Source organism: Poecilia reticulata, chromosome 5 (assembly GCF_904066995.2).
Source record: "Poecilia reticulata chromosome 5, P_reticulata-male-v2, whole genome shotgun sequence".
NCBI lineage: Eukaryota > Metazoa > Chordata > Actinopteri > Cyprinodontiformes > Poeciliidae > Poecilia > Poecilia reticulata.
In genome coordinates, this window is record NC_088834.1 from 8,360,379 (window position 1) to 8,375,152 (window position 14,774).

General features: G+C 37.6%; 1 protein-coding gene and 1 long non-coding RNA gene across 13 annotated transcripts in view; one reads left to right on the forward strand and one right to left on the reverse strand.

Annotated features, from left to right (window-relative positions):
• The window catches only part of dock3 (dedicator of cytokinesis 3), a 161,587-nt gene that overhangs the window by 142,477 nt on the left and 4,336 nt on the right, over window positions 1–14,774 (forward strand). For 4 of the 12 annotated variants that reach the window (XM_081606951.1, XM_081606940.1, XM_081606942.1 and 1 more), the window contains 27 exons: window positions 214–399; window positions 1,781–1,973; window positions 2,217–2,344; window positions 2,891–3,037; window positions 4,048–4,146; window positions 4,314–4,408; window positions 4,536–4,611; window positions 4,741–4,841; window positions 5,608–5,666; window positions 5,832–5,980; window positions 6,097–6,182; window positions 6,343–6,369; window positions 8,002–8,097; window positions 8,257–8,317; window positions 8,401–8,494; window positions 8,573–8,721; window positions 8,800–8,886; window positions 9,102–9,206; window positions 9,338–9,479; window positions 9,596–9,762; window positions 10,195–10,281; window positions 11,083–11,262; window positions 11,655–11,738; window positions 12,693–12,809; window positions 13,270–13,394; window positions 14,244–14,376; window positions 14,587–14,668. In XM_081606951.1, the coding sequence (XP_081463077.1) occupies window positions 214–399; window positions 1,781–1,973; window positions 2,217–2,344; window positions 2,891–3,037; window positions 4,048–4,146; window positions 4,314–4,408; window positions 4,536–4,611; window positions 4,741–4,841; window positions 5,608–5,666; window positions 5,832–5,980; window positions 6,097–6,182; window positions 6,343–6,369; window positions 8,002–8,097; window positions 8,257–8,317; window positions 8,401–8,494; window positions 8,573–8,721; window positions 8,800–8,886; window positions 9,102–9,206; window positions 9,338–9,479; window positions 9,596–9,762; window positions 10,195–10,281; window positions 11,083–11,262; window positions 11,655–11,738; window positions 12,693–12,809; window positions 13,270–13,394; window positions 14,244–14,376; window positions 14,587–14,668 (3,055 nt within the window). The remainder of the gene's footprint in view (window positions 1–213; window positions 400–1,780; window positions 1,974–2,216; window positions 2,345–2,890; window positions 3,038–4,047; window positions 4,147–4,313; window positions 4,409–4,535; window positions 4,612–4,740; window positions 4,842–5,607; window positions 5,667–5,831; window positions 5,981–6,096; window positions 6,183–6,342; window positions 6,370–8,001; window positions 8,098–8,256; window positions 8,318–8,400; window positions 8,495–8,572; window positions 8,722–8,799; window positions 8,887–9,101; window positions 9,207–9,337; window positions 9,480–9,595; window positions 9,763–10,194; window positions 10,282–11,082; window positions 11,263–11,654; window positions 11,739–12,692; window positions 12,810–13,269; window positions 13,395–14,243; window positions 14,377–14,586; window positions 14,669–14,774) is intronic. The other 8 variants (XM_081606941.1, XM_081606944.1, XM_081606945.1 and 5 more) reach the window with 8 other exon arrangements.
• LOC108166070 (uncharacterized) lies at window positions 11,752–12,753 on the reverse strand. The gene is made up of 2 exons (XR_001776367.2): window positions 12,665–12,753; window positions 11,752–11,823 (listed from the first exon to the last, which is right to left on the reverse strand). It is a non-coding gene; the product is annotated as an uncharacterized LOC108166070 (long non-coding RNA).

The window sequence follows — 14,774 nt, forward strand, 5'->3', positions numbered from 1 at the left end:
GCCATAAATGTTTATTTAGTTTGACTTGTGTTATTGTAGAGTTTCTACCCCAGCTGTTTTGCATTAGTTGCTTTAATTTAACTTTTTCTCCTTTTATACCTTTTTTCTACTTTCCCTGCTTATTCGCATCACCTTTTTTTCAATCCCCTCTAACTGTCCTCCATTGGGTCCCGATGTTTTCCCCTGGACCTCCTTCTTACCCGCACACCACAGGGCTCCCAGCCTTGCTCCGGCCCCAATCAGACTCCAGGCCCCTGCGTTGGGCCTGTGGGCCCCTTAGCTCTAGTCTCTGCCCTGGGCCAGATCCAGGCCCCTGTCCCAGGGCAGGTTCCTGGTGGCGGGCCATCTAGCTGCTCTCAGGCGTGGAGCTCCAACGCTCTGCGGCCGCCTTCGCTGTCAGTAAGTAGATGTTTGGAAGAAAGCAGCAACTCCCAGTTTGTTGTGTGAAGCCCAGAGTTCCTGTTCATGTCTTCAGCTGTTTGTGAGCCTAATAAAGCACAAATACACCAAACTCGCACATCATGTTTGGTTTCACACATTCATGTTTGTTCTGCACTGACAAATCATGCCCACTGTTACACAAAACCCATTACACCATGCTCACTTACGTTAATACATTCCCTCTAACAGCAACAACTAACAAGTCTTCCCCTCCAAGTCACAGTATCCTCAGTGAATATAGAAGAAAAAACAACTTAAAACTATTAAACATTAAAGAGAAGGTAAGTAAAGGGCAGTAAAAGAAAAATGTTGAAAGAGCTGCAAAAAACATAGAGACCTACTAGTATCACTAGTTTAAAAGATCACCAAAAGATTTATGTTTTTCAGATTTAAAATATACTGAAGAATGAATCAAGATTTCAAGAATAACAAGTCAATCTGTTTTTCAGCTGAGCTAATGGTCGGCAATTATCCTTGTAGAGTAGTTCAAGATTTGCTTTTGATTTAACTTTTTTATCTGAAGTGATCAGATTAGTGTACAGATCATTTAAATACATGAAAAAGGCTAAAATCCTGACTATTGTGCACATTTGTAACATTGAAGCTGCATGAGCAGATTTATTAACTTTGCATCTCCTGAATCATGATCAAATCCAGTTTAATCAACCTCAGATTTTGACTTCAGAAACCCAGAAAGCAAAAAATGTGAACCTAAAATATCCTATCAGCAGCTTTAGTTATTCAGTGACTGCTGGAGGGTCAGGGGTCACCACTTAGCTCAGTTTATGTGTTTTTGTTTTCTACTCATACTGGTACATCTTTGTATTTTTCCCCTGCAGGTTTACAGTTTCTTTCCTTACTTTACTTTGCGAGATGCCTTTTGTAAGTTAACTCTTTTTTCACTCCTCATGTGCCTTTTAAAACAGGTGAATAGTTCTTTTGCAAAATGTAGACTATCAATAAAAAAATAAAGATAATTTCTATGATTTATTTTTGGCTCATACATATTTAATGCCCATTTGAAAACCAACAGATTTTTATGATGAGTCTTTTATCATGTTGTGGATTGGGACAAACTTGCATGAGCTGCACATCTGAGTTGTGACGAAAAGATTCATTTTGGGAATCAGCTTTTCAAAGTGACTCAATTCTGCTCTGTTTGATTGTTTTACAGAATCATGGACACTTTTCTCTCATTACATTCACTAAAACTGACACCATTAACCTCCTTGTTCTCTTTCTAACATAAATCTCCATCTTCCCGACCCTCACCTGTGCTGTCATCTGAATATCCTCCTAATTTCCTCACTTGTTCCATTTTTCCTGTTTTTTTCTTTAGGCGGCGCTGTTAAACTCTTTCCCTGCCATCTTTGACGAGCTGCTGCAGATGTTCACGGTGCAGGAGGTGGCAGAGTTTGTGCGTGGGACCTTGGGCAGCATGCCATCAACGGTGCATATTGGACAATCGATGGACGTGGTGAAGCTGCAGTCCATCGCTCGAACTGTGGACAGCAGGCTCTTCTCTTTCCCTGGTAACAGCTTACAGTTATCAGCCTAATTTTAGTTTTCTTCTGATTTATTTTTCCCCATAACAAGAAAGTGACGTAAATTTTTTAGGAAAAAAGTTAAAAAATAATTTAAACAGTTTTTGCTCACTAAAAAAGATCCTTTATAAACCATCAAATTCTGGTTAGCTTTTGCAGATTTGTTTATGAATTGTTGTTTTCAAATATTATTTGTCCATAATGAGTAACCTTTGACCTGTTTGCCTGCAGAGTCTCGGAGGATTCTGCTCCCAGTCGTCCTGCATCACATCCATCTTCATCTGAGGCAACAGAAAGAGCTGCTCATCTGTTCAGGGATACTCGGCTCCATTTTCTCCATTATCAAGAGCAGCTCACTGGTAACCCATGTAGACACATGAATATAATGCAGAACGTACATCCAAGTTGTCTCTCATGTCATTAAAGTCTGAGGATAAATAATTTTATTCCATGTTATTTTCTAAAAAGTCAAAAACCTTTAGATAGTGCTGAACTTATTAGGCTAATTTGGGAGATTTATCTAAATCTAAAGTATCACGGAAGCCAGAAAAACTTCCTGAAGGGAGCAATGAAGATTTTTACTTTGTTTAGGTTTTAAATATTTCTACAAACTGTGCGCTTGGATTTCCTGCTACCAATTTCCAAAAGACATTGTTTTTCAATTGATACTGAGGGAGTTATGGGGATGATCTATTACATATATGCTAATTAATATCTGAATGTTTTTTCTTCCCTGTGATATCTACAAAAAGGGGAAATGCAGTTAATCCTTTTTTGTTATTTTGTATTTGTCTTGCACACTTTTCTTTCCCCTTTCCTTTGTTCTGCCCCAATTCCACTTTCTTTTCAACCTTTTTCCAAACCGTCCCGTTCACTCCATGTTTCCTCCTCGTCTCTTCCTCCAGGACACGTCGGTGCAGGAAGAGGTGGAGATGATGGTGGAATCTCTTTTGGACGTTCTCCTGCAGACACTTCTGTCCATCATGAGCAAGAGCCAATCGCAGGAGGCGGTAAGGGGTCAACGCTGTCCGCAGTGCACCGCGGAGATCACTGTTAGTAACTAACAATATGACTACTACTACTTCACTGCCCTCTTCCCTGACCTGCCCCTCGTCATGCTGCCTCTCTGCTAGGACTGGGCAATATTAAACATGGTTCCCCGGTTATTTTCCTGTTCTGTAATTTAGATTAGTTTTGACATTTGATACACGAAGACTTAAATCTAGTCAACAGAGAATAAACATTTAAGTAGTTTTCCATATTGCCCTGTCCTAATCCATCCAGTCATTATTCCCCTGCCATCATATTACTTTTCTGATTAGACACCAATCGCTTATCCTTGTTGGGAATGCTTGCATGTGGCAATATTAGCATTAAAATTGTTGAAAATGTTTCTTGTGCTCTCCCTCACATCCTCTAGCTATTATGCAGACTTTCAAAAGGTTTCATATCCCTAAGCTCCTTGCATTTTGTCATGTTAGAAACAAAAGCATTAATGTGTTTTATTGTAATTCTTGAAGATCTTCACAAAATGGTGCACAATTGTGAAATGGATATAAAATGTATTTAAAAAATTGTTTACAAATAAAAACTTTATGAAGTTGACATTTGACTATTATATATCTATCAATTATTTTTCATTCCTTGGCCTGAACCTTTCACATTCACTTTTCCTTTTTGTTCCTTTTTATGATCTCAAGCTAAATCAAATAATCCGAGTTTGGAATAGAAAAGTTGAAATTATCCATTGCAATGAAGAGAAAAACCAGGATAACGAAAGCAAACAATTTATTAGTTGCATTAACCACAGCATCACTCAGAAAATTAATGAATCATCTTTACTGATTTTCTGCAAACTGAACAAATGTTTCTATTCATTTTGGAACATTAAAAGTACATTTCCAAGTTTACCTGATTAAGAATGGTTACTGCGACCAGCACCTTTTGACAATTTTGTTTTATTCACAAAAGAGCCTCTTATCTCTGATTGGTTCTTTGCTACAGAGGTAACAGCTTCCATGTGATTGGCTCACATGTCTGTCACTGTCTTTCTTTCTGGCAGGGAGAGTACGTCTCGTGCCTCCTCTCACTTCTCCGCCAGATGACTGATATCCACTTTCAACACTTGATGGAGAATTTTCAGAGCAAGGACGAGCTCAAGGTACGACACGAAATCATCCTGCAGTCATGTTAGTAATGACAGATCTGATGCAAACAGCAGCAAAGACGAGTCAAACTGTTAAGAAGTTCAAATATTTTTCATTTTATGGTGATAAAATAATGATTTTGTTTGAGGAATATTGACACTTCCCTTTTCTTGGCCCCCAGGAGTTTTTGTTGAAGATTTTGTGTGTGTTTAGAAATCTGATGAAGCTCAGTATTTTTCCTCGCGACTGGAACATCATGAGGCTGCTCACCAGCAAGTAAGAGACAAAAATAGTCTGCTGGACAGCAGAGACATGTATATATATATCAATATATATATATCAGTTCCTGAAACTAAACCAAGCAGCCGCTAACACAAGGAATATATGTGCTCACTTTCTGCAGCATCATCCTCACCACAGCTCAGCAACTCGCTCCTGCTCTGCACAAGAACTTTGCTGAAACAGACTTTGACTTCAAGGTACACACATTTAAATATTAATATGAGGATAATTTCTACATCCCATGTTGAAACATTTATTTAAATAGACTCACACAAAACTCAAAGTGGGATAGCATTAAAGAAAAGTCTGTGCTTCATTGCCTGCAGGTGTGGAACTCCTACTTCAGCTTGGCTGTTCTCTACATCAACCAGCCGAGTTTACAGCTGGAGAACCTGAGTCCTGCTAAGAGGAGGAAGATCTTAGACAAGTGAGAAGACTCACAAAACACAGTCAAACTATGTTCCAATAAAAAAGAGATAAAATTAAAACACCACGTGAAACATTACAACAGTTGAATATGTTTTTCAATCTGCTGAAAGCAGATGTTCACATATTTGAGCTGCATCATATTTGAGCTGCATCAGTGGTGTAACATTACTGAGACTCTTCATTAATGTGGTAAAATCAAATTTTTTTCCCAAGATGGCAATTTTTTTTCCACATTTGGTTTAATTCTCCAATTCTCTTCACTTCTGTTTGCAACACATCAAACACTGAAAGAAAACGGTTAATACACACAGTTTGAACATCTCTGGCTGAACTGTGGCATTAAACACACATTGAAATAAAGAAATTTAGTGCTGCAGGAAGGAGCCATGAATTAGCTCAATTCTTAATGTTTCTTAATATGTACCCACAGTAAAGAAGTATGTACTAAAATGTTCTTTCAGTTTGAACTATTTTGTTTTGCATTTCCAAGTTCATGTTCTATCTACAAGAAAAAATAAATATCAGTTATTATGTTCTGAGCTGCATTTGAAATAGGATTTGAGTAAAGAAACCAGCAAGTAATTGGTGTTTAATTAATTAGCAAATTTCTCAAAAACCTGCCATATTGAATACAAAATGTTTTCTTCTACCTCCTAGTGGAGGGTCTAGGTATTGCAAGTGGTTTGTGCCAGTTTCATTCTGCTTTTTGGCTTTTTATTCAGTCAAGTAATTGATGTTTAATAGCGATCTTATTTTTATTGCAGATATGGAGACATGAGGGTTATGATGACCTATGAACTTTTCAACTTGTGGCAAAACTTGGGTGAGATTTTTTTTTTTACATATTTTTTCAAATGGACATCAATATTTTTTTCCCTACAGCCTTTATGAACTCATGTGTGAGTCAAATGTGTTTTTTCACTAAAATTTCAATCAGTGAACAATTGATATCAAGTGCAGATGATTTTAAAGCATGTGTTGATCTTAGGGGAGAATAAGATCCATTTCATTCCTGGGATGATCGGACCATTCCTCGGAGTGACGCTGGTCCCTCAGGTGGAGGTGAGGAACATCATGATCCCGATCTTTCACGACATGATGGACTGGGAGCAGCGCAAAAATGGAAACTTCAAACAGGTACGCAGACACATGTGCAGACTCAGATTTCCCATGATCAGATCCGAGAAGCAGCACTGGTCTGCTCTGTTAAAAAGCTGCACATAGAGTTGGTTTATTTCTCTTTGAATGTTCAGGTGGAAGCTGAACTAATTGACAAGTTGGACAGTTTGGTGTCGGAGGGAAAGGGCGATGAGAACTACAGAGAGCTGTTCGGGTTGCTGTAAGGAACACAGTTTGTTTGTGCTTTAACTCCCACCTGGCCAAGTTTTTAAACCTGTCGTTCTCTCTCACTCTCCTCTGTTATAAAAGAAATTAACTCTCAGTTCTTCTGCTCTAACACTCCTCTCTGCTGTTTGCTTTGCTCTTTGCTGCGGGACTAGAACCCAGCTGTTTGGGCCCTATCCCAGGTAACCTTATCACATACACAGAGATCAATGCTGCTAATGTTAAAAGTTTAAACATGTTATCCAGAAGATGTCTGTATGTTGGTGGTGTGAGTCTATAAATTGAGAGTTTAGTCTTGTGTAATCTGCACAGGTGGAAGACTGAGTAACGCAAACAAAAAAGAAGAAAATTAAATGATGTTCATCATCAATTCTATGTCATTTTCAATTGTCTCAGGCTAGTAGCTTGAAGTCCTAACAGACCAACAGCCTATGAAAGGATTAAAAAGCGCTCTTTTGCCACAGGGTTAAATGGACACTTGTGATGAAAACAAACAATAAAATTCCTGCAGCATTTAACCATAGATTGTAGTTTTTGCTCCATTTCTGACCAGCATTGTTACATTGAGGTGCAAAGGCATGCTTCATCACATTCCTCTAAAAGCCTGAGTCACCAGAATATTTTACATTACCAAACCATACAGTGATTATGAAAGTCTCACTTTTCTCCAGATAATCATGCTATTTTTACTTAGGTTTAAACTGTAGCTTCAGTGAAAAAATGGTATTTAAACTCTTACGTGGGCTGATCTGCAGTTGGCAAACATGTTGTTTAACTTTAAAATCCCGTGAATAGAAGTGAAGTTAAAATACTAATGAACACAATCAGACTATAACTGTGGGCAAACAATCCATGAGCTTGCAGCTGACAGAGGACACAAAAAAGTAAAAACTGCTTTAACTGAAATGCTTTTCTTATTTGATAAACGTTATATTAATATACAACAGGTACATCCGCCTGTGGCTGGGAGGTTAGCTGGGGCTTTTACCCCAGACCCTCAGCTTCGTGTGAGGTTTGAGGTTCCTTTTGCTAAACCTCAGTTCCTAGAGCAAAAAGTTTTTCCAACAGAGAAAGTGTTTTCTGTATTTGAGGTGAAGTTCATCTTTCTTACTACTTTACTTCCATGAAACTCTCCTACCGTTTCTACTTTTTTTATTTTTGTTGTAATTTTATCCAATTTCTCCCTTGCCAAGAAGCAGTCACACACGTGTTTGACTTGATCATTTTAAAAAGCTACATTTGGTTAAGAGAGCAAGCCTATGATCATTGTGGGAGATTTCCAGATGTTGCCTTTACACACCATTAATTTATGCTAGGGGGTTCTGTTTTAGTAAATCTGACGCAAAAGTTAAAATATTGTGGTTTTAAATCACTTTTCTGCTTAAAAATATAATAAAAAAGCCAATTGTGGGGTTTGTTTATGTTTCATACTTGGGTCACTTTTACATTTAGCTTTGTTTTTTTATATCCACAATGGAAAATTTTTTTTATTCTTAACACATACACACCCAAACATGGTTTACAACAACATTTTCTGAGTTTAACACTGTTGAAAATAAACTAAAATCTGCTCAGATTTCCCATTAATTACTAAACATGGACTTTCTGGGAATCCCAACTTCATGCAAACGTTTTGAAAAACTGAATAGCACATCTGCAGGGAGGTTATGTTTTAATTTTAAATGCAAAATAATTTCCTAAAGTCATTAAGTCAGGATGATGATAAGCAGCTTGCTAATTGTGTTACCAGCCTGTAAAAACACAACAGTTCATGGTTTGCACATCTACCTGATTCTTACATGTTTTCTTCTCAGTCTGTTGGAGAAGATTGAGCAGGAGACGTGGAGAGAGACAGGAATCTCATTTGTTACATCGGTCACACGGTTAATGGAGCGACTGCTGGACTACAGGTAAAATATTATAGTGCTTTTAACAACACATGTTAACACATGGTTTTAAAATAATGATTTTGTAATCAGTGTGCAGAGCATTGTAAAAAAACACACCAGAGAAATCAGAAATTTATTGAAAAGTAGGTTTGACCTTAAATCCTGGTATCATTTTCTCAGGGACTGTATGAAAGGAGATGAAACAGAAAACAAGAAGATTGGCTGCACAGTGAACCTTCTTGTAAGACTAAGTCAAGCTCATATTCTTTTCTGTATGTTTTTTTTTTTTTACTAACAAGAGGAGTGATTGTTTTTGTACTGCAGAATTTCTACAAGTCTGAAATCAACAAAGAGGAGATGTACATCCGTTACATCCACAAGCTGTGTGACATGCATCTGCAGGCTGAGAACTACACTGGTACAAAAACATCTAACCAACATTATGCACATATAAAAAGTTATAAACGTGTTACTGATGCAGTTTGATTGGGTGCAGAGGCTGCATTCACCCTGCTGTTGTACTGGGAGCTGCTGCACTGGGACGAGCGACCAGTTAAAGAGTTCCTGCATTATCCTGCTCAGACTGAGTGGCACCGGAAGGAAGGACTCTGCCGCAAAGTCGTCCACTATTTCAACAAGGGAAAGGTCCGTTCTCACACTCAGTCTATAGAAAAATGTTCAGAGACCAATTCAAACTGATTCAATGCTCTGCGTTTCCTCCAGTGTTGGGAGTACGGTATTCCTCTGTGCAGAGAACTGGCCTTCCAGTATGAGTCTCTCTACGACTACCAGAGTCTCAGCTGGATACGGGTGAGCTCCAACACAAACCATGACCATTTTTAATATTGTCCTTTAGCACCATCCTAATGTTTTACAGATTCAGTTTTAAACACCAGCAATACTGAGGAGCTATCCTTATTGTCGTGATACTAGTTTTTGACATCAATTTTGTAGTTTAGTGGAGTAATACAATATTTTTCATTTATGTGAGATATATGTAAATATTTCTTGGTTTGTGTTTGTAGAAAATGGAAGCAGCATATTACGACAACATCATGGAGCAGCAGCGTCTGGAGCCGGAGTTCTTCAGGGTGGGATTCTACGGCAGGAAGTTTCCTTTCTTCCTCCGAGTGAGTTGAATATTTAGAAGGATGAAATGATTTTAATGCTTAAATAAGTCGAGCATTAAAGGGATTTTAGATGAAAAGATGTGCATTTCCTCTGGAACAACAACACTAACTTTTTTGTTTGTTCACGACAGAACAAAGAGTTTGTCTGCCGTGGCCATGACTATGAGAGGCTAGAAGCCTTTCAGCAAAGGATGCTGGGAGAATTCCCACAAGCTATTGCAATGCAGCACCCAAATCAGCCAGATGAGGCCATTCTGCAGTGTGATGCACAATGTATCCTTCAGATTAAACATTTCAGCATCTTCACATGTCTTACAAATGCTGTTGCCAACATCTAAGTGTGAACTCCATGTTTGATTTGATCTTTGACCTCATCCTCCTGGGCTCAGACCTCCAGATCTACGCCGTGACACCGGTTCCAGAAAGTGTCACCGTCCTTCAGATGGACAGAGTTCCAGACCGCATCAAGAGCTTCTACCGGGTGAACAACGTTCTGCGATTTCGTTACGACCGACCGTTCCACAAAGGACCCAAAGACAGAGATAATGAGTTTAAGGTGAACGCAGAAGAGTTTGCTGCAGTATGTACATGTTTTTTCTTAAAATATTTAGTAACACTTTATTTGAAGGGGTAAGACCGATGTGACATTATCATAAACATGATATAACACCTGTTATAAGCATGAAGGAGTCTTTATGAATGTTTATGACTGTGGTCATAAAATGTCATTTGGTAAATATTGACACTTTTAATGCAAGTCAATACACTATTAACATACATTTTCAGCTGGTGCCAGTCACTGCCAAGATAAACGTGTCACACTGCTCCTCCAGTAAGAAAGAAAAAAATAGTTCTTATTGTAGGTGAAAAGGCTTAGTGCATTATTTTAAATAAACTACTATTAGTGAGATTTAAGGTAAAGTAAACTTGAGCTGGAGCTCTATAGATTCAGAATAATTAGAGTTAATGTATGTATTTTCTTTTTCAGAGTCTCTGGATTGAAAGGACGACTCTGATCCTCACTCATCCTCTGCCTGGAATTTCACGCTGGTTTGAGGTTGACAAGCGAGAACTGGTGAGTGAATTAAATTTATTTACTGTGCAAGTTTTTGTCCTATTATTTATGTACACAATTCATTTTAACAATGATAACTGTTATAGAAAACCCCATAACCTCAAAGGAGATTACATTGTTTGCATTTATCATAACAGCTCAAATGAACATTTTATTAACTTGTACAGTGAAACTCTATGATCAGGGTTTCTATCCAGTCAATTAAAATTCTAAACAAATATTGAATTTGGCTGTGGCATTTCACAAGTCGGAATAAGAGTCTGTATAAAAATGTTTATATTTTCAGACTTCATTCCCTTTCCCATTTTCTAGAAGTAAAATATATAATTATGTGGTTATCTCAGTTATCTACACTGTGGACAAAGGATTTATCTCCAACTACCACATAAAGTATTGAATTTAACATTTTCAGAGTAACCATATTGTGTACAACACCAGTGTTTACATGCACCTGTAGAGGTTTCAAGTCTTTGGGCTGATGTGTCTCATTCAATTCAATTCAAAATTACTGTAATGATCCCAAAGAAGAATTAAGTGTTATTGTATGTTTTTATGTATAATATAATATCGAAATATTGTATCTATATTTTAAAACTTATCCTAAAATTGTTCAAGAAATCCAGGAATCTAAGTGTGGAAATATATGAAATTAGAAAATTAATTATTCTTAAAGAATATGTTTAACAAAATGAAAACAATCTGTATGTGTGGCACTTGATCAATTATGAGGAAGTCAGAAATAATTTAACTATTTATTGTTTTTAACCATACCTATGTCTCTAACTGCATTGCTGTTTGCAGGTGGAGGTGAGTCCGCTGGAAAACGGCGTCTCTGTGGTGGAAAATAAGAACCAGGAGCTGCGGACTCTGATCAGTCAGTACCAACACAAGCAGCTGCATGGGAACATCAACCTGCTCAGCATGACGCTGAACGGAGTCATCGACGCCGCCGTGAACGGAGGCATCGCCAGATATCAAGAGGTTGAGAAAGAAAACCTTAAAATAAATATTAACTCTCATCTTCTAATGAGTCCTTCTCTGTCCTGCCATCTTTGTTCTGTAATGAGTTTATTGCCTGCTCAGGTTTTATTGTGGCTCTCATTTTATTTTAGGAGTCCAAATGAAATCTTTGTGTTAATATGAAGAACATGAGCTGTTAAGATCCTCCAACCACCTTTTGAAATAATGGGTTTCATTTTGAATCTATGAAAGGTGTATATCTTATTAGTGCAGGTGTATGAAAGTGGGTTTGATTCTGTAATTTAACAACAAAGACTTGTATTACAGCGTTATAAAAATATATTCAGCTAATTGCAGATATTAGCAGTAATCCTGCTGTCATTAAAAACAAACCTATTCTTTCTTTTCAACAGGCTTTCTTTGATAAGGAGTACATCACCAGCCACCCTGAAGACACAGAGAAGATCACACAACTCAAAGACCTCATGCAGGAGCAGGTGACACCAGATCCACACTTTACATCTTATATTTTATTTAATCAGGGAGTCCCAGGAGGTTTGCATTGTTCTTTCCAAGAAAGACCTAGGAAAGAAAGAACATAAAAGTTTAACATTTAGATTGGAACAAATAAACAAAATGAAACAAGTCTTCAGCTGTAGATGTCTATTAAAGACAGAATAAAGTATTTAGATTTAATCTAGCTACTCTGATTAATTAAATATTTTCTCCATACATAAAAAAATATGCTATTATTGGTATTGGATTTGAAAATGGCTCAGAAACTAGAATATAAAGCATACAGTGATGCATTTTGTACAATTAATTTATCACAAAGACTAGTGAGACAGTGAAAACTATGAATAGTTGTACTAATTCATTTTCTTCTATTCCAATAGTTATTTTTGATCAAATTACGATATTTATATTAAATGCCCTTGTTTAAGCGCACAAACCTGATTCAAATTTGGAAGTGCAGGACAAGCAATATATATAATATAATAACATCACATCAAGTCAAGAAGGTTAAAAATGTACAAGATTTTTTTCAGATGGATAAATGAAGACAGATCATTTTTAAATAACAAGAGTCTAGATTGACCTGCTAAATGTTCGGGTTTCTGAAAGGAAGGTCACCGTCCAGCCAAATACCTAGAGGGTTTTTAGGATTCTACTTTCTCTAAGGCCAGTTAGCAAAATCACCAACTCAATCTGAGATTTAGAAGTAATTTGGGAAAATAATATTTTATTATTTAATTTTATTCCCATTAAGAATCAACTTTAGCATTTTGAAAATACTTCTGTAATCTATAATCTATGGGTGAAGATATCTGTTGAGAGTAAATCAACAGATAAAAATCAGAAGGTTTTTTTATCTAAGAGGTTTAAGTAAGTAAGAAAACAATCATCACTCCTCCTCACTTACAAAAACATTTCTTTTGGTTTTCTCACAGGTTCACATACTAGGGGTGGGCTTGGCTGTACACGAGAAGTTGGTGCATCCAGAAATGCGTCCCTTGCACAAGAAGCTGATCGATCAGTTCCAGATGATGAGGAGCAGCCTCTGCCATGTGAGTGCAAAAGAAGAGCTTTAAATTTCATATGTGAACCTTTTATCATGACGTGAAGAGAGAATCTGAACCACAGCTGTTGTTCAGTAGTCATTTTGTGAGCTTTTTACAAGCCTTAATATGATGAAACAAACCTAAATCAGCTGTGTGTCTGGAGGAAGGTTTCTTTTATCATATCATAGAGGATGAATCAATGTGCTGAAAGAGCCTAATTAGCTGGTTCTTCAAAGAGGATGTTCTTCTGCCTGAAGCAAAGGCATCACCGCTTTGAGTCTAAACTCTTTCAACTTTGAACATTTCACCTCCTGAATTTATAAATGATTCTTTCAGGTGTTAAAGTTCTGCCTGTTCAGGCCAAAACAACCATGAATGTTTCTGAAAAGCCTTTTTGATGTAATTTTCTCAGATTTTAATCTCAGAACGTGTGTTTATGAAGGAGCGGTATGAATAATCGGAGCAGGGCTTCTATGTTGCGTTTCAGGGCCCACCTGGTTTTGATAAGTCTGCTTCTGGAGTCAACAGAGGGATCCTGGCCTCTCACAACCCCATGAGCCCAGAGAGCTTCAAACTCGTGCACCGACACAGGTCTGCACCACACACACATACACACACACACACATGGTTCAGCTTTGTATTACCTTTGAGTGAGTTTTAACACTGTAACTCATCTGTCACACAATCCTGTTGTCACATCATCATCCAGAGTAACTGCAGGTCTGCAGCTTGAGCTTAAGACATAATTAAGTTAAAGATGGATAGTATTGCCTGTTTTTATTTAAACACCTCATATTTTAACTTATTGGCAAAAAGCTTCTGGTTTATGAATAATTGCAAAATAATTTTAACGAAAGTAACCTTTGGTAGATAATTTAGACTAGTATACAGACCTTGTTCATGGCTCAACATATTAGAGGTGAAAAAGTGTGAACTTTGTCAGCTTTATTCCTTCTTTATAGTCATTCTTTCACCTCCATAGCTGCATACAGGATGAAAAAAAATGTGTAGCATTTGACTCAGCAGAGGCCAAATGTGTTTTACTGTCAGAGGTAAACTCTTAAGAAGTTTAGTTTTTAAAGACACAAAGCTTCTTCTCTTTAATTACTATTCACTGCTTCCATCTGCTGTTTCTCCTTATAATCTTCTACAGTCTTCTGTTCATATCACTTCCTGAACTTACACCATTTTCTCTCTCTGTCTTCATCCCCAATTGATATCACTCTGCATTTGACTCCTTGCATGTTCTGATTGCTGCTGATTATTTTCATTTTTCACTTGCATGAATATTTTGTGCTCTTTTTGCCTGCGTTTTTGTTGTTCTGCAATCTGCATGGCTCCTCTCTCTTTCGTCTGTTTTCCTCTTCCTTCCGATTATTCCAAATTCAATTCCTCTTTTATTAATTTTATTTACAATATTCCTGGTTTTCCCTCTCCCAGTCCCATTGCTGTTTTGACTCCAGTTCGCATTTCCTCCCCTTCTCTCTCCTCCAACTCCAGTGAGGCAGGAAACCTGCTGATCCTGGCGGACGGCATGGTGGTGGAGCATCCAGAGGATTTCTATCGCATGCAGGTCAGTTTTGTTTCTCTTTACAGCAGTTCTGTGCTATTGACCTTTATTTCATGCAGATGTAATGCTTAAGGTTTACCAGCAGATGTCACCATATTTTCATTGATTCCTTTCAACCCACCAGCTTCATACTAATATATTAATTCAGGAATACATTAGTTTCTCCCTCAGTAGTTATTATTTTAGATAAACTGTGTTCGTTTCTCTCTGCAGGCCAGTCCCTCCTCTTCCAGTCTTAGCTCCACCCACTCTGCTCCATCTCAGATGATAAACTCCACCCCGTCCACAATGAGAGGTGAGCAGCTCAGTCACAACACTAAACTGATGAAACGGAGATTTCCTCCTCAGACACACCAACAGGAAAAAGCTTTGTGTGTTTAAGTTTTGTATTTTGTGATGTT